This window comes from Ziziphus jujuba, chromosome 6 (assembly GCF_031755915.1).
Source record: "Ziziphus jujuba cultivar Dongzao chromosome 6, ASM3175591v1".
Lineage (NCBI taxonomy): Eukaryota > Viridiplantae > Streptophyta > Magnoliopsida > Rosales > Rhamnaceae > Ziziphus > Ziziphus jujuba.
In genome coordinates this window covers 28,391,086-28,418,750 of record NC_083384.1, presented here as the reverse complement: position 1 = coordinate 28,418,750, position 27,665 = coordinate 28,391,086, and the positions used below count along the sequence as shown (strand labels likewise).

Below are 27,665 nucleotides of genomic sequence, written 5' to 3'. Positions count from 1 at the left end.
CTAAATGGTTATTTTCATTTAACATATTATAAAAATAAATTATTGAAGCAATATGTTAAATGGATTTTTCTTATTTTCTGCCAAGTGGACTTCTGTAGCCAGTATTACTAATAGAAAACGAAAATAATATAAAAAAAGTTAATAAAATATTTCAAAATCGTCAAGGAGAATTTCGTTCTTTATTATTATTAATAATTTTTATGGCCGGGGCAAACAGAAATCAAACTGCATTTCATTTTTCCTTTTTTAAATATAAAATAAAAAAGAATATATAGTAGTTTATTAAAGTGTGTATATAGTCCTGGTAACTGCCATGTTGAATTGTATTAATGTAGTGTGTAATTGAGTTAAGTTAAATACGATACGGTCCGTTAAACTTTTATATAAAAATAAATAAATTCAAATTTATTCGATAATCGTAATTCATAGTCTGGCCAATTAATCTATTAACAATAAATATGAATTTAAAAATTTAAATTTGAATTAATTTTTAAATAATAAAATAATATTTAAAAAAAACTTACAAAATTTTTTGTTTGTTTTAAATTTTTTAAAAATTAAATTAAAAAAATAAATTAGTATATATTTATAATAAATTAAGTAGTTTTAATATTATAAGATTTGTGTGATTACAAAAATATTATTTTTTATAAGTTTATTGTGTTTTATATATTAAATTTGTTAATTTATTGAATTTTATTGGATAATACTGATATAATTTAATACAATATTATCATTATCAATTTAAATTTATAAATTATTAATTTATTAAATTTTATTGGATGATATTGATATAATCTAATATAACATTATCATTGTGAACTCAAATTTATAAATTATCATATGTGGTTTGTATCGTATAGTATAAAATTTTTTTTGGATGAAACGTGTAGTATAAAATTTTGCAAGGCGTATATATTAAATTTGGGAGAATACAAGGTGGTATTTGCAAATACCTATAAAATAATGGGCTTTGCTGGCACTTCAAAGGGTCTCACCGAAGCCGAGAAATATTTTTAGTTTTGGAGAAAGAAAAGGAAAACTCAAGCTCAACAAACACCCGCGGGATTTGGATCTGTTTGTTACCAGTCTCTCAACAACAATAACAACGTTCCACGGGATTCAATTTCATTATTATTATTATTATTATTTTTTGGTAATTCAATTTTATTATGTTACACTTCCATAGTGATATTATTAATATTAATGATATATTATTAACAACCAAATCACGGAACTTGTTGATTGGTTCCCTCTTTCTCTGTTTGTCTCTCTCTCTCTTCTCTCTCTCTCTCTTTCTGTGTCTGTGTTTAGCTTAAACAGTAGAGAGAAACAAAACCGCACAACGAAGCTGGACCTCCTTCTCACTTAGCCATGGTAATATATATATATATATATATCTTTATTTTTTCCGCTTGGTTCTCGGTAAAATCGACAAGAAAATGCGTTCAAGAATCCAATCCATACTTCTATTTTTTTTAAAAAAATTGAATTATTTTTAATTCAAGAATTTTGCGATGTTCTTCTCTTTGATTAGTCTCCTTCATTTTAGATTTTTATTTTTATTTTATTTTATGATAGAGCACTCGAGAAATTCTTGAATTTATTAATTAATTGAAGAAATGAAGCACGATTATTTTATACGTATTGATACGTATGGCTGTTTTGTTTTAGGTTTTGATTAGATATTTAGCTTGTTTTCTGGCAAAGATTAGTTGATTTTACTAAATCATGAAAATGTTGGCTAATCTATTCTAGTAACGAGTTTTTTATTTATTTATTTTTATTTTTTTGGTGATTCATAGACACCTTGGAATGTATTTGAGGCCGCTTCTTTCTTCATGAGAAAGATGTACTCCCATCTTGAATTTGCTTGCTTTTGCAATGGTAACTAATTCTGCAGTTTGTATGTGCAAACATTTACACTAATGGCACTATTATATAGGGTGTAGACTTCTGATTTTAACCTTTATGGTGGTATTAGTAAATAAATTTAATTGCTCATTTAAGACTAAAGCTCGCCTTCCTGTCTCTGTGTATGTCTAACATAACCTGAATGCTCAACATTTGTGTGAATTTCTGTTTGTTTTCTGTTCGAACAGGTCGAAAGAAAAGTTCAATGGAAAGATGTTCCTCTGTTGGTATATCAGAGTTTGGGCTTGGTTTTCGGCAACTTGTGTATTGCTCCTCTTTTTGTGTATAAAAATACATTTACTGGAAGGTTGGGTCGTTACCGGTCCGAGGATACAGTATTTGGGGCGTTCTCAGTGATATTTTGGACTATTACTTTTCTTGCATTGTTCAAGTATGTTGTTTTCATGTTAAGAATAGACGATAATGGTCAAGGTGAGATCCTATACTCCTTCCAATAAAAATCTACAAACTCTTGTTTAGTTTTATTTGTAACTTTTACAGGGGCATTATTGCAGGAGGGCTCATGGCATTGTACTCGCTTCTTTGCAGAAATGCGAAATTCTCTTTGTTACCTAATCAGCAAGCAGCTGATGAGGAGCTTTCTACATATCATTACCCAGGTCACTCAAATAGAAATACACCTACCACTTTGTTGAGAAGATTTATTGAGAGACAGAAATATGCAAAGACCGGTTTACTTCTTCTAGTTTTGTTGGGAGCCTGCATGGTGATTAGCGTTGGTGTCCTTGCACCTGCAATTTCAGGTTAAGCCACTTTCTTTACCTTTAACCTTTCTATATATCTTTTACAGGAACTAACTGATTTTGCATAATTGGTCTGTTGCAGTGTTTGCATCAATTGAAGGGCTGGAAGTTCGAGCAAAGAATGTGCATAGTGGTGAGTGTTATGTCTTGTAACTAAACAACTGTATATTTGCTTCGAAGTATCTAAATGACAATCTACAACTTCATTTACTTATCCATCCAAATAAGAGAAATTTTAATTTGGTTGTAAGCTGCAACTTAAGTGGTTATCTCACAATGCCAATTCATCATACACACTATTATTTTCTATTGCATTGCCTGCTCGTTGAGGAAAGAATGTTATGGTCTCTCAAAATAGTGAGGTTTCTATTATGGGTTATTTGCAGCATCAATAGCAAATGAGATGCAATTCATAAAGAGGAAAAGGGAGTGGGGGTGGAAATTTCAAGAATTTTATCTTTCTTCCATGTAGAAGCTTCCCTTCTATGTTTCAGCGCCTTTCAAGTTACTGACACTTTAATAATTACACAGGTGTGGTGGTCATTATTTCCTGCACTTTGTTAGTTTTCGTTTATTTCTTGCAACACCGTGGCTCCCACAAGTTGGCAATTTTGTTTACGCCAATTGTAATTCTATGGCTACTGGCCATTGCTTCCATTGGAATCTTCAACATCATTAAGTGGAATCCTGGGGTATATCAGGCTCTTTCACCTTATTATATTTACAACTTTTTTAAGGTCACTGGGAAGGATGGGTGGATTGCTCTTGGAGGAATACTTTTATGTCTTGCTGGTAAATATAACTTTTGAGAATTTTATTTCATTAAGCTTCGTATGTGCATTTTCATGTCATCATTTTTTGTCAATTGCAGGAGCTGAAGCTATGTTTGCTCATCTTGGCCATTTCACAGCAACATCAATCAGGGTATGTGCAGTCGATAAACGAGGATTCAATACATTTAACTCTATGTGACTTGTTGAAGTTGCAAGGGAAAGAGATATAACCAGTTATGCGATGCTTAACTCTTGATACTTGAGTATCAAAACCTTTTGAACTTTTGATGCTTTTGTCTGACTGTTGCTTTGGAATTTCTGATTGTGACATGAAAAAAGGATTTTATATCAAACCTTTTCTGGATCGTCGTTATACTGCCATTAAATAATGAAACTTGTAGTCCCCATGGGGAGTTCCTCTTCAACTGATGATGTTTTTCATTCACCTCATTCATATGGTGGTAACACTTGAAAAATGGGATTCTATTAGCAAGATTGAATATACTGGATGATGTGATTTAATTTGTATTGACGGTGAACATATTCTATAACTGAGATTGAGGTATGAATCATTGCTGCAAAGCTGCATTCTGGTAATTGTCGTAATAAAGTGATGTAGAACGATGGAGGCTACATAGGATTATAATTATTAGGGTTTTATGATTTTTAGAATTTTAATGTTATTATATTTATTTGATATTTAAGGTTTTAATATTATTATGTTTATTAGGTTTCTTATTATTATTTTAGTTTCCTTAAGTTTATAGGAAGCTTTATTCTTTGGTTTCCTTATTTAATTAGGCTTCTTATTATTTTAGTTTCCTAATGTTATTAGAGCCTATCTTTTAATTTTCAATTTTTTTTCCTTCCCCACCTATCCTACATCATAAAGGTATTAATATATATGGAAATTCTATAGTGAGGACGGTCCGCATGAGGACCGCAATATTAGTGACGGTTTTTCATAGTATTAACGACGGTTTTTTCGAAAATCGTCACCAATATTATGAAAAACTGTCATCAATACTATGGTCCGCATGAGGACCGTCTACACCATAGACGAACTGTTAATATATATATATATATATGTGTGTGATAAGGAGTTCTTTACATATCAGGGAATCTATCTAGATTGACATTGAAACTATAAAGATTAACTTGTGATTGTGAAATCCTTTGTAAGACTATTATACCATGGTGGTCCCTTTAATCTTGGGCCTGGAATGCTGGATCTGGAGGAGATATGGTCCTAACCCTCACCAATTTTTTATTGGAGTTGCTGTTCTCCAGAATTGAAAGCGCATGCTTTTGCTTGACAACCCAAAGCTTTAACATCTGACAGACAATCTTATATCCTTCCATTTCTGTTTACAATATATTTAATTCTATAAATCTCTGTTAAAGAATCTCAGTGGCAGATCAACTAATGGGCTTAATACGTGCTACCTGTAGTTATTCTTTCCTTTCTTCTTAAGGGGTGGAGAGGAGAATCAAGGCTTTTATGTAGCTTTAGGTTTTTCCCATGAGCTATCATGGTTGGCTTCATCAGAAGTTGTTTAGTGCCTAAACATTTTTGTATGAAAAAAGTCTATGTTTGAATTTACCTTTCAGCATCACCTTGCCTCAAGATCTTTTGGTTCATTCACTTGAATCTGCAGTTGAAGTGGGTTTTGATTTTTTCTTTTATCTCATATATCTGTTACATTGCTATCACTGAAACACTAGTTCCTGGGTATGTGCAGGTTGCATTTTCTTTCATCATTTATCCATGTCTAGTACTTCAATACATGGGGCAAGCTGCATTTCTTTCAAAAAATTTATCCGCAGCGCATAAGAGCTTCTATGCTTCTGTTCCTGGTAAGCTTCTGTAGATGTAAAAAGTAATAGATGTGCAATTAGCACATACTCTGGGCCAATAATTTGGTATGGTTGGTAGTCATTTCCTGATTTTTCACTCTCACTTTCTTGTCAACTTAAATTTAATTGTAGTTTGATGTTGGATTTGATACATCAGATGCTTTGTATTGCCATGAGTACTTTAGGTGAATGTATGCCATTCACATTTGTGTTTTTATCCTTTATCATTAGAATTAAAATTTACCATACAATAGTGTTTCTTGCAGTCATTTTTTAGTCCCCTAAAACCTTATTTATTATGCCATTTACCAAATGTTCTTTCCTTGTTTATTATGTCATTTAACAGATTGTTCTTTCCATGTTTGTAGATCCCTTCTTTTGGCCAGTTTTTGTTCTAGCAACTTTGACAGCAACTGTTGCCAGTCAGGCAGTTATCTCAGCCACATTCTCCATTGTCAAAGAGTGTGCTGCTTTTGGATGTTTCCCTCGTGTCAAGATTGTACGCACAAGGAGATGGGTTCCTGGTCAGATATATATTCCAGAGCTAAACTGGATCATTATGATTCTCAGTCTAGTTGTCACAATTGGTTTTCAAGACACAAATCATATGGGAAATGCTTACGGTATGTCATCTTTGGCAACATGCAAAATCATATATAAAAGTTGATATAATCTTTGTTTGTGGGTGTATGCAAATTCATTTTGACTGATTAACTCCGTTAATGAGTACATTTTGCATAAATTTTGTGGCTGAAATGGGGTTTTCTCCTCAAATTTTCTGATTTATTAGATATTGTAAGCTGAATTCTGTAGATGCTCATACATAATATGAGAGTGGCACCAGTGATAATTTTTAAATGTCTACACATTATAACACGGAACTTATACATATGAAGCTTTAGGAAAGAGGAATTCTGTGTACAGTATTCAGATGAGTAAGCTGCACTTACATAGAAAGTGATTTTTCTCACAGGGATTTTTTGTGCATTGGAGCTCATTCAGTTTATTTTCATGTTAGAAGTAAAGACTTGTCCTTAGGAGTAAGGAGATTCCTCAAGTTAAGATGGTTGATCTTCCCGCTTATCAATACCTAAATTCTACACGTGTTGCATAGATTTGTCCATGATTATTTTGTTGACTGGCCTAGTTTATTTCAATATATATAGTGAGCAAAACATATATAGAGTTGTCAAAACTACGTAATCGGTTGAACGACTGGATTCAACCATCAAAATGGGTTATTTTTTAGTTATTTATTTCAAAGTATGTATTGCGAGATATGATAAAACACAATTGTTAGGTCATAATTTTTGTTTTCTTTTTTCTTTTTTTCTTTTTTATTTTTTATTGATTTCTAATTCAAAGCTAATCTTGCTATTTTAATATCAGGGGTCGCATATATGACTGTTACAATCACAAGTACATTGTTGGCGTCACTAGTCATCAACCTTGTGTGGCAGAAGAGTCTCATTGTTGCTCTTTTATTCATCATACTATTTGGATCAGTTGAGATAATCTCTCTTGCATCTTTTTTTATGAGAATCGCAAAAGGTGGATGGATTCCTCTTGTCATCTCAGGAGTCTACTTCGTCATTATGTATGTGTGGCATTATGGTGCAAGGAAAAAATATTTGTATGACCTGCATAACAAGGTTTCTATGAGGTGGATCCTTACACTGGGTTCTAGTCTTGGGATAATTAGGGTTCCTGGGATCGGCCTCATCTATACAGAGTTGTCTAGTGGGGTCCCTGCCACATTTACTCATTTCTTAACTAACTTACCTGCTTTTTACCAAGTGGTTGTATTTGTCTGTATTAAAACTGTCCCTGTTCCGCATGTACCCCATAAAGAAAGGTATCTCATTGGTCGGATTGGTCCCAAATCTTACCGGCTATACCGCTGCATTATTCGCAACGGTTACAAAGATACATCCAGACACGGAGATGATTTTGAAAATGATCTAGTGATGAGCCTAGCAGAGTTCATTCAAATGGAAGCAGAAGGTTCTAGGACAGGTGATGGCGCTGGGGATGGTCGGATGGCAGTTGTGAAGTCATCTGAAAAGTTTGGTACAAGATTGGCAATGTCAGAGACTTCTGGTCCTGGAGAAAGCAGCGGCTCAAATCCATCAACCACTGTGGGTAACTGCAAATCAGCCGCACTGCGGAATTTGCAGGCCATGTATGAGCAAGAATCACCTAGACTGAACCATAGACGGCATTGTAAGTTTGAGTTGCCAGATACAAAGTACAGCGATTCACAAGTCAAGAATGAGCTTTTGGAGCTAGTGGAAGCTAAGCGCGCTGGGATAACATATGTTATAGGCCACTCACACATAAAGGCGAAACTTAACTCCCCATTTTTAAAGAAGTTTGCAATCAATATGGCCTACTCTTTCCTTCGGAAAAACTGCCGGTCCCCTTCTGTCACATTGAACATTCCTCGTATTTGTTTGATTAAGGTTGGAATGAACTACTATGTGTAGTGCAAGGCCCTCTCTGGTGACTTAAATTTTTGTGAAAAATTTGTACCGCTGCAGTGAAACTTGAATGGTACAAGATTTACGAGTATCAAATCTTAATCAACTTGTATATAGCGTAGGGGAAGAGTTGAATACCAAGATCATGCTGCTCCTATTTGGGTACTGCGAGTTCTACTACTTCTTGAGAAGCATGTTCAGGCTATGGATTGAAAAGGATTCTTGAACTGATACCCAGTTCATTTTTGTTTGTTCTCTGAAAGGTTATAATTTTGGTTGCTATATAAGCTCAAAATTTGGTCTGTTCATAGTAAATAAAACATTTGTTTTACGCAATGCTTGTTGAAAGAAGTGGTGATAGAAGTTCTTTGATATGGAATACAGCCTTATCCATAACTATTTTATCTCCAAGAAACTGGTCTGTGCTATTGGATTTGGTGTTAGTTTGGGATCGATTTCTCAGAAAGTGATCTGTAAGGAATTACATTTATTTATTCCAAAATTACTAAATGGATTGATTTCGTTTCTAGTTAAAAGTGATTTCAAGATTTTTTCCCCAAAAAAAAAAAAAAAAAAAAAAAAAGGTGTTCTTTTATCTAGTAAGAATCGCTTTTAACCATTTTTAAATCGGCTCAAAAGAGAATCTTCTCAATGATTTTGTTTCATAAAATATGTTATCAATTTTGAACTACAAATTTAATAAGGAATCTATATTACCAGAGCAAGTAAGAAAAAATAAATAAATAAATAAAATCCGAGAAGGTGAAGAGTAAGAAGGTAATAATATGCCTCCTACAATGAAGATTCTTTTTCTCTCCCCTAAAAGTAATGAGACAAACCTGTTTTCCGGCAAATATATAATAAGAATATAATGCAAAAATGTGATTATTTATTCTTCATCTATCCGATTAATCTGCAAAAATTCTGGTCAGATTAGGAAACTTATTTAGGAACAGCATTTTCCTTATGGAAAACGAAATAGTAATTAACAATGAATAAAAAAATTAATTTATAGTCCCAAAAAAATAAAAGAAAAAAAGACCAATGACTGAAAACCGTATCCAGGTGTCCAAACACCCTCCCAAATATTTCTCAGCCAGAAAATATAATCCACATCAAAAACATTTTCCCCAACCGGAAAATCCAGATATTTTCCCAGGAAAATTCCTTGGTGTAGTTCCTTTTCCAAACTCTTGCAAAAGCTCTCAGACTTAACCACCAAAACACACACTCTCACTTCAATGTAAATTTTTTCTTTTTTTTTTTTTTTGTTTAATCAGATGCTAATAATATTCGGAGCTTTCCACAATCGGACTCTGGCCCACCCGAATTCGTCCCCAGCCGCAGCAGCAGCATGTTGAGCTCCACTTGCTCTCACTCCCTCCTTCCTCCTCGTTTTCATAAAACTAGGGTTTCTAGCCGACATGGACCTCTATACCCAGTTACCCGGAGTTTTCGGATCTTCGAATCCCATTCCAGGACTTCAAACAAGGTTACGCTAATAATACCAAGCTAATTTTTTTTTTTTTTAATTGAAGAAAAAATTTTAGCTTTTGTTTTGTGTTTCTATTTAGTTAGTGCTTTCTCTTTTTTCGATCAATTAAAGTCCAATTTCTGTTTGGTTGCTGAGAGAATACAGGGAGGAAAAAAAAAAAAAAAAAAAAAAGAAACATAAAGGAGAAATTTTGAGGACTTTGTTTGTTGACACTTCTGTTTGGAGCTTTTCAAAAGGAGTGTTATTATATTAGCAGTGTTTGATATAGAAATCATAGGACTTGGGTTGTCGTTTTTATTTGTAAATTTCCTGTATTTGCTCACCTACTAAAACATATAAAGTATAATTAGTGATTCAAGTTCCATTAGATAGATAGAAACAAAAAGAACAAAACATTCTGTATATGGAATTGTAGTTCTCTTAGGACTTTCGGTTATGTTTCTGATATTGTACTGTTCTGTTATTCATGTATGTATGTTTCTTGGGTTTACTTTGCAGGAATGGAATAAAATTTCATGCTTTAGGAATGAGGATTTTTCTTCAAGAACCCAAAAATCTGAATACGTTGAACATTTTGTGCCCGACGAAGTGGAATCCGAATGCAAAAGTTCAAACACGGTTAAAAAAGATTTGAAATCGATTCTTCGAGAGGTAATACTTTCAATAGCTGGGGTTTATATGATGAGTTTAAAGTTATCAGTGTGAAGGACGTCTACAGTGACCAGTACTGTCGGCTTGAATTATTTTGACTGATAAATATCATCCTGTATGAAATTTTATTGAATAATTTAGACACTTTTCATCTGAGGAAGGTGGTTTTTAAAATTCATAATGTTATTAATTTTATAGTTCTTTCATTATCTGAATTTTGATTCAGCTTATGGGTTGTCTTGTGATATGTAGTTTTAGTTCAGGATGTTGAACTATGAAGGTGGGTTATAATGAGAATTTTTTTTGTGGTTTTCTTTGCTAGGTAAATGATAAGGTTACCAACAAACTTATTTAAAAGAGAAAGGAGAATTAGATCTTACCTTGTAAATCTAGAGTCCAAGATGTTATGGATTGCAAGCTCCGACATTATTTTTCCTTTTTCATATCTTTACTTCTTGAAGTTTAATTTAAATGTATAAAAGGATTTTCATTATGTTGCAAGTTGTTCAACTACTGGCTGTTTCGAATTTCAGGTTGCTGATGCAGTGTCTAGGGCCATTGGTAGTAGGTGGACTGTACCATGGACTGCTGAGACCATAATGCAGGTTTGTATGTTCCACATAAATGGTGCATTCAACTTCAGTTCAGTAGAGTTACTAAGGTTATATATCTATATATCTATATATATATATGAAATATTCTATTAGACGATGGAGCCTAGGATATCGTGGGCAACACCATGTCCTGCAACTTGCTGCCGGACGTGTGTTGCCCAGGAGAATGGGACTATATATATATATTAAGTACTTGACTGGATGTCAAAGTTCAATATAGGAAGATGCTTTATAAAAAGCAGGGTTTGTAGTATTTGTGAACTTTTCTTTTCTAATGACTCTTGATATATGGTTTCAAATCTTGCAATGACCTGTGTGTGCAAGGCAGTTGGCAATTTCACATCTATTCTCCTTTTGCTTTATATGTGTCATGTATCAACCATACACAATTTACCTGGTTATGGTTTTGAATGAATTGTAAAGCAAGGCAATGATTCTGGGATTGCGAAGCCAAAAGAGATTGTCAATTCCAAATTGTACGTTAAAGAAAGATTGAAAAGAGAAAGCATTCACTTGGATGTCAAATACCACTTATAACCTGAATCCTTGTTTAAATACATATACCTTGAGAATAGAATAGATCCTAAAATTGTACCAATCTGAACTTACATGTCAAGCTCTTATATTTTCTTATATTTTTATTGTAAAACTCATATTTAATCGTTGTCCCAAATTATTTTTCCGTCAGTCTTACTAGAAAATTATACTAGTTGGATATTTTATGATGACAATGAAGGTTTGGCAATATACTAATGACTGATGGTGCAGGTTATGCTTCTCTGGGTTGCTGCATTCTGGTTTATAGGATCTTGGATGGTTCCATTTGCTGCTCATATAGCAGGTTTCAGCTGGGAATCTCTAACATTTAGAGGACAAGCGTTATTGAGCCTGGTGACTGATGTCACTGAAGGTGTTGCTGGAATTATGATCCTACACCGCTGCTTGTCTCGGTTTCGTCCTCTTCCCTCAGACTGGTTCAGATTTAGTTTGAAAGGGAACTGGCAATTTGATGTTATTCTAGGGTGCCTAATGTTTCCCCTAGTCAACCGTCTCTCACAGTTCAACCTTAACTTATTGCCTCTTTTGCCTTCCACTCCTGTCACCATATCAAGTGTTGAGCAGTCAATATTGGCACGTGATCCAGTGGCAATGGCTCTGTATGCAGCAGTGGTGTCGATTTGTGCTCCTGTTTGGGAAGAGGTAGTCTTCAGGGGGTTCCTTCTCCCTTCTTTGACCAAATACATGCCCGTATGGTGTGCAATATTGGTGAGTTCTATTGTATTTGCTTTAGCACATTTCAATGTACAGAGGATGCTACCCCTTATTTTTCTTGGCATTGTGATGGGTGCTGTATTTGCTCGGTCAAGGAATCTGTTACCATCCATGCTATTGCACAGCCTTTGGAACGGCTTTGTCTTTCTAGATCTAATGAAATAACTAAGGTTTGTACTTACATATAGCTCAGCCATTAGCTATGCCATTGTCCAAACAAGTCATTCCAAAGTTGTGGGTTGCACTCCTTCAAAGGGTTGTGAATCTTCTCACTTCCCAGAGGCTCACTGCTTGCACATCGTCTTTAATTTGATCCTCCATTGCCTGCCGAATGTGATGTAGCTCCACTAACATAAGAAAAATATCAATGGACAAAGAATGAACTACAAGAAGATCCTATCTATCTTTCAAGAAAATCATTTGGCACTTTGTACATCTGCTTGATGACATAGAGGATGTGACCAAGGGAAATGAAAATTAATGCTAAAAGAAAATGTATAGAAGTCATTATTGCCAAGCCAGCAGAACAAAATTCTTCTCGTTAGATGTGCCCCCTTTGTAATTTGTTCTTACCACCTCTTCACCTCCATTGTTTTATGGAGGGGCAAAGTTTGAAATCCCATATTAGAAAAAGACGGATTAATCCACAAGAGCATGGGGAGATGATTGTAAGAGTACGAGATTTTGTATCTAGTATACAATATTTTTGTACCTTTTCAAGAGTAGACAATGGTATACATGATTTTCAATTTGTAAACGTTTCTTACTACATTGTCTCTTCTCCTGTTTTCGTTGTTTTTTCTGTAATGGTTGAGTTCCAAAGCCCCTGTTAGAAAAAACACCAACCCTTCCCTTGGGTGCTTCTTTTGGAACCTATACTGTAGTTGATTTTGCTGATTTTACCCATGAAGTTGAACTTAGGAACAAGAAGCCATCTGACTGCATATTTCCCAAAACCAGCTTTTTAATTACTGGTTGAAAGTTTAGAAATAAAAGGGAACTTAACAACGGCAAAACATAAGAGCCCAAACAATGCCAAACTTAACTAGAAAAGCGAAATTACAAGTCTAGAAATGGAAAACTTTTAACAGAAAACAAAGACAACCATACAAAAATGTCAGAAGTGGGATTTGAACCCACGCCCTCTCACGAGGACCAGAACTTGAGTCTGGCGCCTTAGACCACTCGGCCATCCTGACTTTTGGAAGGTTCGCATGCAATTGTTTTATATATTTATATTAATCTTAGGTATCGCCTGGCCATTTTCACCATTCCCGTCTCGCTGGGCTTGGTATGCTCAAAGTTCCAACAATAACAGAGAGAGATACTACTAAAATAAAAAATTAAAATAATAATTTGATGGTGAGGAAAGCGAACTTGTTTTAAAGCTAAATAAATTTGGAATTTGATACACACGTATTAGTAGGAAATACCCTCATATAATTACGAAAAACAAAATATATATATATATATACGACAAAAATAAATGGTGCATATATATATGTATATATATACACACACAATTGGAATACCTATTCTCGTACAGTGACAATCACAAAAGATCTGTTCAGAAATTATTAACTAATTAGGTTATGTTGGGAAAAGAACTCAGACCTTATAAGCTTTTATTTTTTATTCTTTTTAAGTGCATAAATGCGCCTTTTTGTTTTTTTATCCGATGATGTAGACAAGTGAAGATTTTCCCTTTTTTTTTTTTTTTTTTTTTTTTTGTTGGTGGTGAATAGAAAATGACACTCATTTATCCAAGAACCTGGTTACTGTGTCCTCATCTTCTCGCAACCCCATTATGCTCTCCACAATCCTAAACTCAAAAACATATGTATAAATATCTATGCATCGTAAAACTCATTTATAAAAGTCCTTGAACATGACATATATATATATATATATTAACTTTCTCTCATAAGAAAGTTTGTTCAGACAAACGTATATGAAAAAGATTTATTTTACTGATCCGCAGGTATCTTTTGAACCATATTTTTCCTTTCATTGATGAGAAAGAATTTCAAGATATATATGTCATTGTTTTTATGAGTAATATTGTACTAATCAGATAGATTTAATGGCCTTGCGTGTAGTCCACCACCTATCAGTAATATACTGATGCGTGATTAGGAAAGATCAGAGTACACTTAGTTGTGTTTGGCCTATATTTGATGTTCCTAATAAAACTAGACATATTTATCCAGGATAAGGAAAGCCTCCCAAGGGCTGATTTGGGAAACTGAATTATATATTTGCCATTAATAATTCTCTGTCTACAAGTATTTCACAAGCTATTAGTGCAGGCAGGCAGGCAGGCAAAAGGAATGGTAAAATATCTCAATATCTACAAGCATAATCAAACATGCATATAGTGGTAATGGTGTAATATTGGATACATAGGAAATATATATATATATATATATATATGTAGTGTCTCTTCTAATATTATTGAAAAAGATAATGGAAAAGGAAATTGTACATGTTGTTTACATATAGTTCCAAATTAAGAAAACCGAGGATGAGCAATTGGAAAGCACAAGTGGCATTGGTAGGTAAGAGTTTCAGCTGCAATATACATATGCTTTTCACTAAAACCAACTAGTTTAGTTGCACTACTCGTGGAGTGGACAAAAGGGTACTAGTAATTATGTGCGGCGTACCCCTCCCCTTTCCCCACCCTATTGCACTGTCCATGCGTCACGTGCGCTTGCAGCTGTGCAGGTTCTGCACTGCACCAATACCCACAACTCTGCCGCCCATATTTGGCTTCCACATATTCCATGGCTAATTTCCACCCCCTTTTTTCTTTATAATACGCTGGCCCCACCCATTACCATCACTCCTCTTCATACCTTACCATCCATCATTTATGTTATTTATGATCATATGATCATTATATATATATTATATTTTATATAACTTTAAAATGAATTTTTGGTATGTTAGGAGCACAAAGTTTTTCTTTTTAAGTTATAAATTTGTGGACGTGATACCTGTTAAAGATCGTTATTATCCAATTTGATTTTAATAGCTATAGAAACTAACTCGTTTTATTGTATTTTTTTTTATCATTTATAATAATTTTTTTCGATTTATAACTTTTCATATATAAATGTAAATAGTTTATCAATTATGTTTATTTCATTTGATAATTTATAATATAGTGTTTTTGTAGGCATAAAATATCTAGATTTTAGTGTTTATTCTGTTAATATTGGAAGAAATTCTTACGTATAGTAGCTTTGTCATATCATTGATACAATAATTAAGATAATTACTTACTATGTAAACTCAAATATTGTGTGAATTATGATATACATAATTGTTATAAGGAAGAGTATTCAATATACTAAAATATTTAACAAATATTATTTTAGAAACCATTTTATATTTTGATTGGGTACATTAAAAAATACATAAGCATTGAGAAATTATGAATAGTTATACCTATATTATATATATATATATATAGACCATCAAATCTATTCATTTAATAAATATATATATATTTTAATAGACAAGATAAAATTTGTAAATAATATTTAATCAATATCCTAGTACATAGAACCAACGGTCCAACATCTTATTGCATATTTGATTAAGAACATAGGTTATATACATACATACCTATATATATATATATATATATGTATATTCTTTAAGAAAATTCCTACAAACAAAATGTCATTTTTAATTGCTTACATGGATAAATACAAAATCTACATACATGCATGCCGGCACAGGTGCATATCATGCCCAGTTTTGTGCGAACATGTCCCCACATCCATAAAAACATATTATGGTAATGTAGATGATGCCCACATGCACAAAGTGCGTTGGTTGCATCAGATCAGAGCCGTCCAACGTCGGGACAACAGTGATTATCCTCCTCTTTAACGGTCCAGATAAATAGAATACAGAGCAGGTGCAGCTGCAAAAGGTGGTGAATTTAAAGCTTATCCGATCCGTATTTCGCCGCAGGCGCACGACATGCGGTCCCCACTTCATTTTGTATTAAACTCTCAAATTATTTAAATTCATTGTCCATTTGCTTTCATATATATATATATATATAATATATATAAGATAGTTTTAAAATGCGGTCTGTTTATCCGTATTGAAATTTTTTAAAAAAACCTTCGATTTTGTTCTGTATACATTACAATAAAATCGATATTTTTTTAAAAAAAAAAAAAAAACTTCAACATTATTCGTTACAGACTATCCATATCATAATTCTACCTTATTCAAATTTAAATGAGAAAAAAATATTTATTTAATAAAAAAAAGGAAGCGCACAGCGTCAAAGACACGTCAAACTGTCAAACCGAAACATAAACCGCCAAAAGGTTGACACGTACACCAACTATCAGAAATTCCTTTTGGGGGATTTTTGCCTTTAAAAACTCAAAAACCGAGGGATAGTCCTGAAATAGCGGGAACTGACTCTCACGCTCAGTCACCATTACCATTTTGCCAATTCTGCTACGCCGCCATTAAAATACCAAAAACACCACCATTTTCGCAATTTTTTCAATCTGTGTCCCCTCAGAATAAGATCCGTTTCTTCCGTACTCTTCTATCTCAATTGTAAAACAATTTCACAAGCAGAGGCTGAGAAAACCCTCCCGCGCGGTTCGGGAATTTTTCTCGGTTTTGTGTATGAAATCAGGCTTTCCAATTCTATTTCTTAAATCACTTTCTATTATTTATCTCTTTTTAGAAAAAAAAAATAAAATTGCACTACTACCGGTTTGATTTAGTGCGGAGATTTTGATTTTTTTGTTCTTTTTTTTTTTTTTTGGTAATAGTTTAGTGGATAATCTGTTTATTTATCGTTATAGATAGAGATCATTTCATCTTCTTCCGCTGTCTGTGCTCTGTTTCATTGAATTTCTGAGAGGAAAAAAAAATGGATATGTGAAAGTGTAGAAAATTAAGGTGTTGTTTGGCTGGTTTTTTATCTTTGTCTGCGTTGAAAGTTTAAATTTAGGTTTAAAAAAAGAAAATTAAAAAAAAAAATGGAACAGAAAGGATTTCTGTTATCGGCTTTAGGTGTAGGTGTAGGAGTTGGAGTGGGGCTTGGATTGGCTTCGAATCAGACAGTGGGAAAATGGACGGGACAATCCACCTCATCCAAAGCCGTAACTGCCGAGAAGATGGAGCAGGAGATGCTACGACAGGTCGTTGATGGCCGAGAAAGCAACGTCACTTTCGACCAATTCCCCTACTACCTCAGGTCTCACTTAATTTTCCATTCTTTTTTTTTTTTTGGTTCAATTTTCGTTTCTACGATTAGCAACGCTTTTCTTGTTTTACGAAAACAGAAAGTTATTCCTGATTGTTTTATGAAATTATTCTCGATTTCCGTTGCCTCAAGAACCGAAGCCTGTGTTTCCGTGACTCAGAGAATACAAAAAATCCTTCCTTCTTTTTTTTTTTTTTTTTAATTTCTTGCGCAATTTATGTTCTAAATTATTTAATTACACAAAATGACTTTTCCTTCTTCTTTTTTTATTTAATCCCAGTGATTATGGATAAGGAGCATTATGTATTATTAAAATTGATTTTATTTTGATTTTGTTGGTACTACTTTTTTTTAACCTTAATCCACAATCTAATTGTATTTTTGCACCGTCACGTGCAGCTTCGTTTTTTTTTTACCATTAAATTATATTCTATTTACGATTATTTTGTCTCCCTTCCTAATTTTAGTAAGATCAGCACGTTCTTTGAATTTATTAAAATTGATGATTTTTAGGGCCGACAGTTTTAATTCCAACATTCCAATCATAATTATGACTAATTATGGAATAGCTTAGGCGTTCCAAAACTATATTAATTATCATAAAATGATTTATTTGAAGAATATTTGTAACTTGTTTGAGCAGAGCTTGATTGATGTTTTGACTATATTTATAACTTGTTTGAGCAGAGCTTGATTGATGTTTTGACTTATGCTTACTTTAATAATTTAATTACCAATTATTAGACTTCTAACATAAACAACATATTTGGATTGTGATTTGCAGTGAACAAACACGAGTTTTACTGACAAGTGCTGCCTATGTGCATCTGAAACATGCCGAGGTTTCTAAATACACAAGAAACCTTTCTCCGGCTAGTCGAGCCATTTTGCTATCAGGGCCTGCGGGTTTGTTTTTTGCACTGTTTACTGATCAGGGTTTAATTGTTAATTCAAAACTGTAATTATAATTTCTAATTATCCTCATTTCTTGAAGAGCTTTACCAACAAATGCTTGCAAAGGCTTTAGCACACTACTTTGAAGCCAAGTTGTTGCTTTTGGATGTAACAGACTTCTCCCTGAAGGTCTGTATGCCTTTTTTTTATTTTATATATATATATATATTATTTTTGGTTATTAATTTCCAATATGCGGTAATATCTATAATGTTTTGAGTTTTACAGATCCAGAGCAAATATGGTAGTGGCAACAAAGAATCAGTAAGTTTTCTCGAGACGCTGCCATCAGAATTCTGTCTCTAGATATCCACCAATAACTTTAATGAAATTGAAAAACCTTTCCCCTTTTTTCATTTTTACTGTATTTCTTGTAAAGATTAACTTCAATGGAAGATGTGATGTTCTTAACATTTTCGTCTTACACCATTTGAATGACTGAGTTGCCTGTTTAACTTCTATACATTTTCAAATATTCTAAATGTTGATATTTGTTTTGCAGTCTTTTAGAAGGTCAGCTTCGGAGATGACGCTGGAGCGACTGTCTGGCTTACTTGGGTCATTTTCCATCCTTCCACCAAGGGATGAACCCAAAGGTATATTAACATATCTACTTCTATTCTGGTAAACACAGTGGTGTGGTTTCTAATTGTTACAAAAAAATATGCCTAATTTTCTTTTAGTTTTTAAGCATTTTTGGATGGTTACATTGTAGTGTTTTAGTTGCAATGATATATGTGTATGCAGAGTTGTTATCCTAGATGATTTGTTACATTGTAATGTTTTAGTTGCGATGATATATGTGTATGCAGAGTTGTTATCCTAGATGATTTGCAATATCTGTTGGATGAAAAGTTCCTTTGTTTGGTTTTGTGCCATCTAGAATTACAAAAAACTGGTTTTCTCGGCTACAGGGGTTATGAATCTAATTTGTAAAATTTGTATTCTTCCTGTAGGGGACTTCATTGCATGCATGCATTTGGTAATTTGTTGTTTCTACCTCTGATAGCTCTGACAGAGAAAATCTTATTGCAGGATCCTTACGAAGGCAAAGCAGTGGTGTGGATCTTGTATCAAGGTATTTGGAGTCAAATTTTTCTTGATATGTCACACGGGATTAAGTTCCCTATTCATTTCCTCACTGTATCTTGTTTCTGCAATTGCAGGGCAATGGAATCTAGTAATCCTCCAAAGCTTCGTAGAAATGCTTCTGCCTCGGCCAATATCAGTAACCTTGCTTCTCAGGGCCCTGCAAATCCAGGTCTCCACAAATTTCTTGCCTCCTTAAGGATGTTTTTTAAGAAGAAATTAAATAAATAAAAACTTCTTGGTTTCACAATTTTCCATAACCGTAGCAATTCTATCGTACCATGTGTAGATGTAGTGAAAATATGAAGTTCTAAGAACATTGAAATCACACTAATGATTTGTCAATTAGATTATAAAATTAAATCATTTTTTCTTGCCCCGTAATGAATTTTTTTGGTTTAGAGTTTTAGGAAGCTGGCAGTTTTAAGTCCTTGTTATATGGCATATACCTTACGAGACATTTTCCCATGTTATAAGTCAAACAAATCAAAACTTCTAGAGTTGTAGAACATCCTTAATTCAAGTCCTAATATTTTGGCTGTGAAGGGGTTAAATGCATAATTTTATTTCAATGCTTGAGATGGTATTTTGGCAAATATTTATAATTGAGTCATTCCTTTCATGATGATGAAACCATAGATAAAACTGTTAAAGTAAGAATACTCTTAAACGTATCTTTTCTTCTTGATTACATATAGCATTAACTCAAAAAACAAATATAGTCTCACAAATTTCTAAGGGCTGCATCTCTTAAAGTATTTGTCAGCTTTACTTATCCATGAATTATTTAGTTGTTTATTTTCTTGAAAATTTTTGTTTTTTTTTTTAGCTCCTCTCAAGCGCACAACCAGCTGGTCCTTTGATGAGAAGCTTCTTATACAGTCTCTTTACAAGGTATTTGCCATTTTGGACAATCTTGTGAATCTCAGCAGTGAAAAATGTGTCATATTCTTACTTTTCTAATTAGATTTTGCTCAATCAAGAAGGTGATGTCTGAAACAATATAATGTATTCCTTGCAGGTTTTGGTTTACGTTTCCAAAACCAGTCCCGTTGTGCTGTACCTTAGGGATGTGGATAAGTTCTTATCTAGGTCACAGAGGATATATAATCTATTTCACAAAATGTTGAAGAAACTATCTGGGTCTGTGCTGATCCTTGGCTCAAGAATTCTGGATCAAGGTAATGACTACAAAGAGGTGGATGAGAAGCTTTCTGGTCTTTTCCCTTACAACATCGAGATCCGGCCTCCTGAAAACGAGTCCCATCTTGTGAGCTGGAATTGTCAACTGGAGGAAGATATGAAGACAATCCAACTTCAGGATAACAAAAACCACATAATGGAAGTACTTTCATCAAATGATCTTGAATGTGATGATCTGGACTCCATATGTGTTGCAGACACAATGGTTATCAGTAATTATATTGAGGAGATTGTGGTATCAGCAATTTCTTATCACTTGATGAATAACAAGGATCCTGAATATAGAAATGGAAAACTCGTCATTTCTTCCAAGAGGTAAGGTTAGATCACTTTTTGTTTTTTGTGTCTTTTTTTTTTTTTTTTTTTTCTGGGGAGTTGTTCTCAGTCCTCTGTACCCTATTTTGTTGGCTCTGGGTGCAGTTTATCCCATGGATTAAGCATATTCCAAGAAAGAAAATCCGACAAAGATACATTAAAGTTGGAAGCACAAGCTGAAACATCCATGGTTCGTACACCTGTGCTTCTATCCATCTACCTGAGACATCGATGCAAATTACCAATATGATTTATCTGTGCTTTTTCATTAATTATAGGAATCAGGAAGGCCTGATACTCGTGGCGTAAAGCCAGAAACAAAAGGTGATAGCTCTGCTCCTGAAAACAAAAGTGCACCTGAGAGCAAAAGTGGAATGGAGACACCAGCTTCAGTGGCAAAGACGGATGGTGACAATTCAGTTCCAGCATCGAAAGCAGTAATAACTACCTATTACTTTTTGAATTATTGAAATTCTATCTGATATTTATTTAACACATGCTAACAACAAAAACGTGTATCCAACTTGCTTACTATCTTTGATATTGAAGAAAAGATGAGTAGAAAAATATGAAAGCCTGGAGTGCAGGTGCTAATGCTATTGTATCAAAAAAAATTAAAAAAAATTATATGCAAGTTATGTGGTTAAAGAGGTTACATGAGCTCTTTTCCCCCTTTTTCTTTTGTTGGGACTGATACTGAAGTGGCATTATGGATAACTTATTAACAGGAAGTTCCACCTGACAATGAATTTGAGAAGCGCATAAGGCCAGAGGTCATACCGGCAAATGAGATTGGGGTAACATTTGCTGACATTGGTGCCATGGAAGAGATAAAAGAGTCCCTTCAGGAATTAGTGATGCTCCCTCTTCGAAGACCAGACCTCTTCAATGGAGGTCTTTTGAAGCCGTGCAGAGGTATATTACTTTTTGGGCCTCCTGGCACTGGGAAGACGATGCTGGCAAAGGCCATTGCTAGGGAAGCTGGAGCAAGCTTCATTAATGTTTCAATGTCTACTATCACCTCTAAATGGTTTGGTGAAGATGAGAAGAACGTTCGAGCTTTGTTCACACTGGCAGCCAAAGTTTCTCCAACTATTATCTTTGTAGATGAAGTTGATAGCATGCTTGGCCAGAGAACAAGAGTTGGGGAGCACGAAGCCATGCGAAAGATAAAGAATGAGTTCATGACTCATTGGGATGGGCTCTTGACAAGACCAGGAGAGAGAATTCTTGTTCTTGCTGCAACAAACAGGCCATTTGACCTTGATGAAGCAATTATCAGGCGTTTTGAGCGAAGGTATAAATCCATATTCAGTGAACTACATTTGATTCCTCATTAAGAATATTATCACTCAACTCCCTTTAAAATGGATCATGTGTTGATAACATTATATTTGCCTATGGCAATGCTTACTGGGGAAACTAGAATTATGGTGGGACTACCATCTGTCGAGAACAGGGAAATGATTTTAAGAACTTTATTGGCAAAAGAAAAAGTGAAAGAAGGTCTAGACTTCAGGGAACTAGCAACTATGACAGAAGGGTATAGTGGAAGTGATATTAAGGTCGGTATAGCTAATTATATATTTGTTGGTTGGTTATTTAATGCTGAATTATGTCTAATTTACATGGTATTACTATCACACAGAACTTGTGCACAACAGCTGCTTATCGGCCTGTAAGGGAGTTGATACAGCAAGAGAGACTGAAGGATTTAGTAAGTTTCTATTCCTCCTCCTTGCACTTTTAGTATAATATAAAGAAGTACAAATTTTAGACCACCATGATGAAATATCTTGACAGTGATGAGCTATTCTCTTGTAGGAGAAGAAACAGAAAGCTGCAGAAAAAGCAGGCGAGGCAAAATCACGTTCAGAAAATGCTCCTAATACGAAGGAGGAACGGGCTGCAGATGCACAGAATTCAGAAAATGCCACAGACACAAAAGATGCTAAACCAGAAAGAGTAATTACACTCAGGCCCTTAAACATGGAGGACTTCAGGCAGGCAAAGAATCAGGTACTCTCTCTCTTGGACAATGAGTTACAAGGATTTTATGTGTCAGTAGTCAGAACCCTATATGAATGATTCCTTCCCGCACTTTTAATTGCCAATTAGTAAGTTTGATTAAAGAGTTTAGAATCTATTTAAAGGATTGGATGTTTCCATCTCTGCCTTAACCTTCATTTTGGAGGACTTCATTGTAGTTGGGAGTAGAATAGTCATAATCTTTACAGTCAGCAGGATCAAAGATTCAATATTTTCGACATATTACACCAATATCATATGGCATTGCCGTTGAGATTGGTATCATAATTCTTAGGAACTGCTTGTTCTTATGTTTTATATTATTTCTCGGTGTTGTTACAGGTTGCAGCCAGCTTTGCAGTCGAGGGATCTATAATGAGTGAGTTGAAACAATGGAACGACTTATATGGTGAAGGCGGTTCAAGAAAGAAGCAGCAGCTGACTTATTTCCTATAAGACCGATGATGGAACCTATAATACCATCACGAAGTAGTTAAAAACTATTTTCCCATCAGAGTAGCGAAGGAGTCTAATATACCATCACAAACATAAGTAGTTGAACTATCAAATACTGAAGAAGACTTTGTTGTAGGGTTGCTCCTGGCGGAAACAAGCCTGTTATTAGTGTTTAGAAATTTAAGAGATGAAAGAAACAAAAGTGGAGAGTAAAACAAAGAATTTCCAGGGAGTTTGCCAAGTTCCGTTTAAACGGCCATGTTTTGTTTTATAGTTCCTGAAAACGTTAAGCATGTATTTATAATGTTTTTGAGTATTACAAGCTATGTTTTCGGAATAGGTGTGAATGTTAATCTTATCTGGATTTTTGTCATAATGCTAAACTACAGATGGACAGGTAAGCAAACAGCGTTTAGCTTGCTACCAAGTTTCAAATATCTAACTAATTATATCTTCAAATATTTTTATTTCTAAACCGGTTAATACCTTGTCTATTTAAAAATTGTATAATTTTTTTTTTTAATATAAACAAATGTTTCGAAACATTATTTTCTCTCTTAAAATAAAAGAAAAAAGAAAAAGAAAAACAGGTCTGTGAAGCAAATTTGGAGAGGGTTAGGTCATTTCTTATGGGTCCCCCTAAACTCTGGTCGGTAGCCTGTGCTTTGGCCTTTGGTCAAGGAGTAATGAATATTTATCTTTTCATATTATGGGTCATACTTATGATGAGAGACTTGAATCTGTGTTAGTTGGATGGAGACTCAAGGACAACGAATGGTTCATTTTTTTTGGTGAAAGACAATGAATGGTTCATTACCATGCAAGTCAGAAGTTGCTGGATGAAATTAAAAGTGATCATCATATACTAAATTGCAATGTGAAAAATCCATCATGACAGATTACTTAGAACATCGAAGACTAACATTGACACATGGTCTGTAAACTGGCCTATATACTTTATTGTCGGTCTTAACATTGCTAAACTATGAAGACAATTAATAGAGATACACATTCAGCCACTACCAAAAAATAAAATTTTATTGTTACTACTCTGTTATATTATAATGTTTATATCGGCAAATAATAATAACCAATTATTATTGAGAAAAAGAAAAACCATTCGGCAAATGACCATATTTTCGACAAATGATAAATAATTTCAGAAATCAGAACTTAAACCACAATATACAAGAAACTATTTGACATGGAAGTATAATCACCATGTCACTTGCAGTCAAGCAAAACATCCATCAAAATTAATACCCATATACGAAGCAACAAGTATAAAACGAGAATCCACATATTCATCAATTCACATTGAGAACCCAAAGACCCCATAAGAACAAAAGAAGAGAATAGGGTTCTAGCAAATCATGGATAAAATTTCACAACATCCTGGTAAAACACAGCTACCAAATATATGTCAGCAAACAGAACTTGATGGCAGGTCAGCCACTTTAAACCTTCTTTTTGTCCTTTAATGGTCCCCTAGGTATCTTACTTAGCACCTTAGCATCAAATACTGCATACTGCTTCTTGATCTCAATTAATGCCTTCTCAGCAAATTTATCCACACGGTCCTCGTATTTTTCATAAAATACCGGAACAGTATGGAGCAAAACAAATGCTGCATTTCGAATCAGGCAACATCATGTTAAGAACTCTATATAAAAGTCAAAATGAATAGCTTTACAAGATGAGTTAATTACCTATGTAGAACAGGGTCAAGAAGTTGCACCAATTCCCCACTATAGACAGAACCCACAAGCCAGCTATCACCTAATTAATCACAGCATAAAAAATTAAGTCAAAATATAACAATTTAAAAACATCATGATATAAATGAACGCAACATATCAAAAGCTAAGAAACCATTTTAACAACAGTGTAATAAACCACAAAGGCTACCCTCAACTTTTCACCGAGTATTAGAAGTAGTCGGTACACATTTTTTGAACAAAATCAATCGATAACCAACATTCTTAAGGTTTACATAGTTAAAAATAAATAAATAAATAATTATAATACAAACCACTGAACTTAACAGCAGGAATGGAATTATAATTTATATGATCAAAAGCACTTACAGATAGAAACTTCTTTAAATCCCTCCCAGATGCAATATCACGCAGGATAGCAAAACCCCGATTGATCTCAATCCTAAGTACATTGGCGATCTGTAGAACTGGGTCCTCTGGAATACGGACTTCTGGAATGCGTGGTGGAGACCTAAATGGAAACAAATGGTCATAAATGAACAATGTAAACATAAAAATTTAGGAACAGTAGAGATTCTTAGCAGAGCATACTTATGGATGAAGGTGCAAGCATTGGACCATAAAAACGACAAGGCGAGAGCAAGTATCAACAAGTGGCAAAGCAGAGTAAGCAGGTGGTATTCGACCAATTCGAACAGAACCCATACGGCCGTTGCAAATCCAAGCACTCCTGCTGATACCTTCTTGTTCCTCCACAAGAAAATATCGGCCGCTGGAACACACAAAAATCAATTATCACACTCTCTCTCTCTCTCTCTCTCTCTATATATATATATATATATATATATATAAACAAACTCAAGCGAACGTTACAAGTCTTACTCAAACTAACCGAAAAAGGTCAATACTTTAATTTAAATACAAAAATTAAGAGAAGAACGAAGAAACCCCTAAACAAAAAAAGAAAAAAAGAAAAAAAGAAAAAAAAAAAAAAGGAAAAGCAATGTCATAATTGAGTTTCGCCTATCAACTTATTCACTTTCAAGCATATATAAAGCGTGAGAGTTAGCCTAGCAAAAAGCAAAAAAGTAGCCTTTAATCAGAACCAATAAGAAAACCACATCAAAACCAACAAACACCACACACACATGTATGTATATGTATATATTATACCCCGCCTTTTTCTTTAGTTCACCGAAACAGAGATTAACCAGATCTACTGATCTAGACCATGTACTAAAAAAATAAAAAAACCAAGAGTGCATGTATTATCAGATTTCTATTCACGATTCGAGACCGTGAATTTCTAACAAAAATAAGCCAACTCAGTCAAAAAAAAAAAAAATTCAAGAAAATTTCCAAAAGCATCAAAAACATATCCACAGTGTTCCATACAGACTTGAACTCGTTTCTCGAAAATAAAAGATTGAAAAATTTATCAAAAAGAAAAAACAAAAACCAGATTAATAATAGAAAAAATCAATATGAAGAAAATGAAGGGATCGCGTACGTTTTCCACCGCCAAGGACTTTGTGCACTGGTTTTTCCCTCCCAAAGAGCTTGTAAATCTTGGACTTAATCGACGACGGAGAGTGGCTGCTCTTCTCGTTGTCTGAATCCGACGACGACGACGACGACGAATCGTCGTGGTGGCCAACGTCGTGGATCTTCTCCGTTATCTTCTCCACTACCGATTCAGCCCCCGGTTCCTCGTGGTGCTCAGCCATCGATACCAAAATAACAAAAAATTAAAAAAACAAAAAACAAAACCCTAATCAGGCTGATCTCAAAGCGCTTCTTTCAAATCCACCAAAAAAAAAAAAAACGCCCAATCAGATTGTTCTCGTTTCGAAACTTCTCGAAACCAATGCGATCTACTTGCTTTTTTTTCCCTTCTGTTTTCAAAATCCAAACGAAGCCCTTTCTATTCGTTTGGCTCACCTATAAATAGTAGGGACTGGGAAAATGATGGATATAATCTGGACCCTTTAAATTTCCGACCCGAAGCTACGTCGTTCGGTTCCGAACCTGCAGGTTTTGCTGGTTTAACCCGAAAATTCAAATAAATGTCTGGGTCGGGTACAAAAGCGAACATGGAACTGATATGAATGCGATCACTCTCTTCTTATTTATGTAAACGCCGAATACGTGTATGATTTAACTGAGCCCATAGTATGCTGACACGTGGTTAATCACTGATCCAAAGAAAAAAAAACTTTTAAAACCTTGGCTCTTAAGCCAACAAAAAAAACAAAATGGATATAATTTTTAAATGCCGTCAAAATCTATGTTTGTGGTGATAAAACAACATGCAATTATTTTTAATTGCTATAGAAATCTGTGGAACAGAGGAATCTAGACCGTCCACGTTAACCGATCCACGAACAGAATGGTGAGGTGGGTCTCACGTGATGTGGACGCTTGGTTCATGATTAAATATTTTATTTATTAAGTTATTAATTTATTAGTTTCGGATATTAGATATGTTTATTAATTTAGTTTCGGATATTAGATATTAGATACGTTTGGCTCATGATTCCACCACGTAGAAAGCAGCTTGATTGTGACCTCAATTAACTTAAAAGATTCAAAGAATTTCTAATAATATTTCAAATTGTCAAGGGGCACGTTGAGGTTCAAATGGTCAAGTAAACATGCATAAGTGGCCAAATGTAATTTCAAACTTCAAATTCTTTGGTCCAAAATTTTAAATTCATATCATTTCAATCTGTTGGTGATACATTAAAAAACAGATGAAAATTACCAAGTAAACCGTCTATTTCATTAGAGTATTGTAAAAGTTAATAATATAACAATTATAGATTGCA

General features: G+C 34.1%; 4 protein-coding genes and 1 non-coding gene across 8 annotated transcripts; 3 read left to right on the top strand and 2 right to left on the bottom strand.

Annotated features, from left to right (window-relative positions):
* Positions 1 to 1,000: 1,000 nt before the first annotated feature.
* On the top strand, positions 1,001 to 8,162 carry LOC107430231 (potassium transporter 3). Of its 4 annotated transcripts, XM_048463420.2 has the most exons (11): positions 1,001 to 1,156; positions 1,315 to 1,377; positions 1,806 to 1,887; positions 2,103 to 2,346; positions 2,430 to 2,678; positions 2,761 to 2,811; positions 3,210 to 3,470; positions 3,550 to 3,602; positions 5,194 to 5,308; positions 5,677 to 5,931; positions 6,698 to 8,162. In XM_048463420.2, exons 3-11 carry the CDS (start codon positions 1,885 to 1,887, stop codon positions 7,792 to 7,794), a joined length of 2,328 nt encoding a protein of 775 aa, XP_048319377.2. In that variant the 5' UTR covers positions 1,001 to 1,156; positions 1,315 to 1,377; positions 1,806 to 1,884; the 3' UTR covers positions 7,795 to 8,162. The 4 variants fall into 4 exon arrangements, with proteins under 4 accessions (XP_048319377.2, XP_015896533.2, XP_060674243.1 ...); XM_016041047.4 differs by lacking the exon at positions 1,806 to 1,887; XM_060818260.1 differs by having other exon boundaries at positions 1,006 to 1,377.
* Positions 8,163 to 8,732: 570 nt separating this feature from the next.
* On the top strand, positions 8,733 to 12,577 carry LOC107430233 (uncharacterized). The gene is made up of 4 exons (XM_016041049.4): positions 8,733 to 9,280; positions 9,782 to 9,934; positions 10,468 to 10,539; positions 11,317 to 12,577. Exons 1-4 carry the CDS (start codon positions 9,143 to 9,145, stop codon positions 11,983 to 11,985), a joined length of 1,032 nt encoding a protein of 343 aa, XP_015896535.2. The 5' UTR covers positions 8,733 to 9,142; the 3' UTR covers positions 11,986 to 12,577.
* Positions 12,578 to 12,935: 358 nt separating this feature from the next.
* TRNAL-CAA (transfer RNA leucine (anticodon CAA)) lies at positions 12,936 to 13,019 on the bottom strand. Its single transcript has one exon. It is a non-coding gene; the product is annotated as a tRNA-Leu (tRNA).
* Positions 13,020 to 16,245: 3,226 nt separating this feature from the next.
* On the top strand, positions 16,246 to 23,477 carry LOC107430238 (uncharacterized). Its single transcript, XM_016041055.4, has 16 exons — positions 16,246 to 17,065; positions 17,859 to 17,980; positions 18,069 to 18,157; positions 18,257 to 18,292; positions 18,531 to 18,624; positions 19,064 to 19,106; positions 19,195 to 19,289; positions 19,947 to 20,011; positions 20,139 to 20,635; positions 20,741 to 20,825; positions 20,914 to 21,072; positions 21,364 to 21,932; positions 22,062 to 22,200; positions 22,284 to 22,352; positions 22,460 to 22,654; positions 23,006 to 23,477. The coding sequence occupies exons 1-16, from the start codon at positions 16,848 to 16,850 to the stop codon at positions 23,117 to 23,119; spliced, it is 2,589 nt and encodes an 862-aa protein (XP_015896541.2). The 5' UTR covers positions 16,246 to 16,847; the 3' UTR covers positions 23,120 to 23,477.
* Positions 23,478 to 24,255: 778 nt separating this feature from the next.
* LOC107430237 (reticulon-like protein B2) lies at positions 24,256 to 26,854 on the bottom strand. The gene is made up of 5 exons (XM_016041054.4): positions 26,348 to 26,854; positions 25,429 to 25,609; positions 25,207 to 25,348; positions 24,829 to 24,898; positions 24,256 to 24,746 (listed from the first exon to the last, which is right to left on the bottom strand). The coding sequence occupies exons 1-5, from the start codon at positions 26,562 to 26,564 to the stop codon at positions 24,577 to 24,579; spliced, it is 780 nt and encodes a 259-aa protein (XP_015896540.2). The 5' UTR covers positions 26,565 to 26,854; the 3' UTR covers positions 24,256 to 24,576.
* Between the last annotated feature and the right edge of the window lie 811 nt (positions 26,855 to 27,665).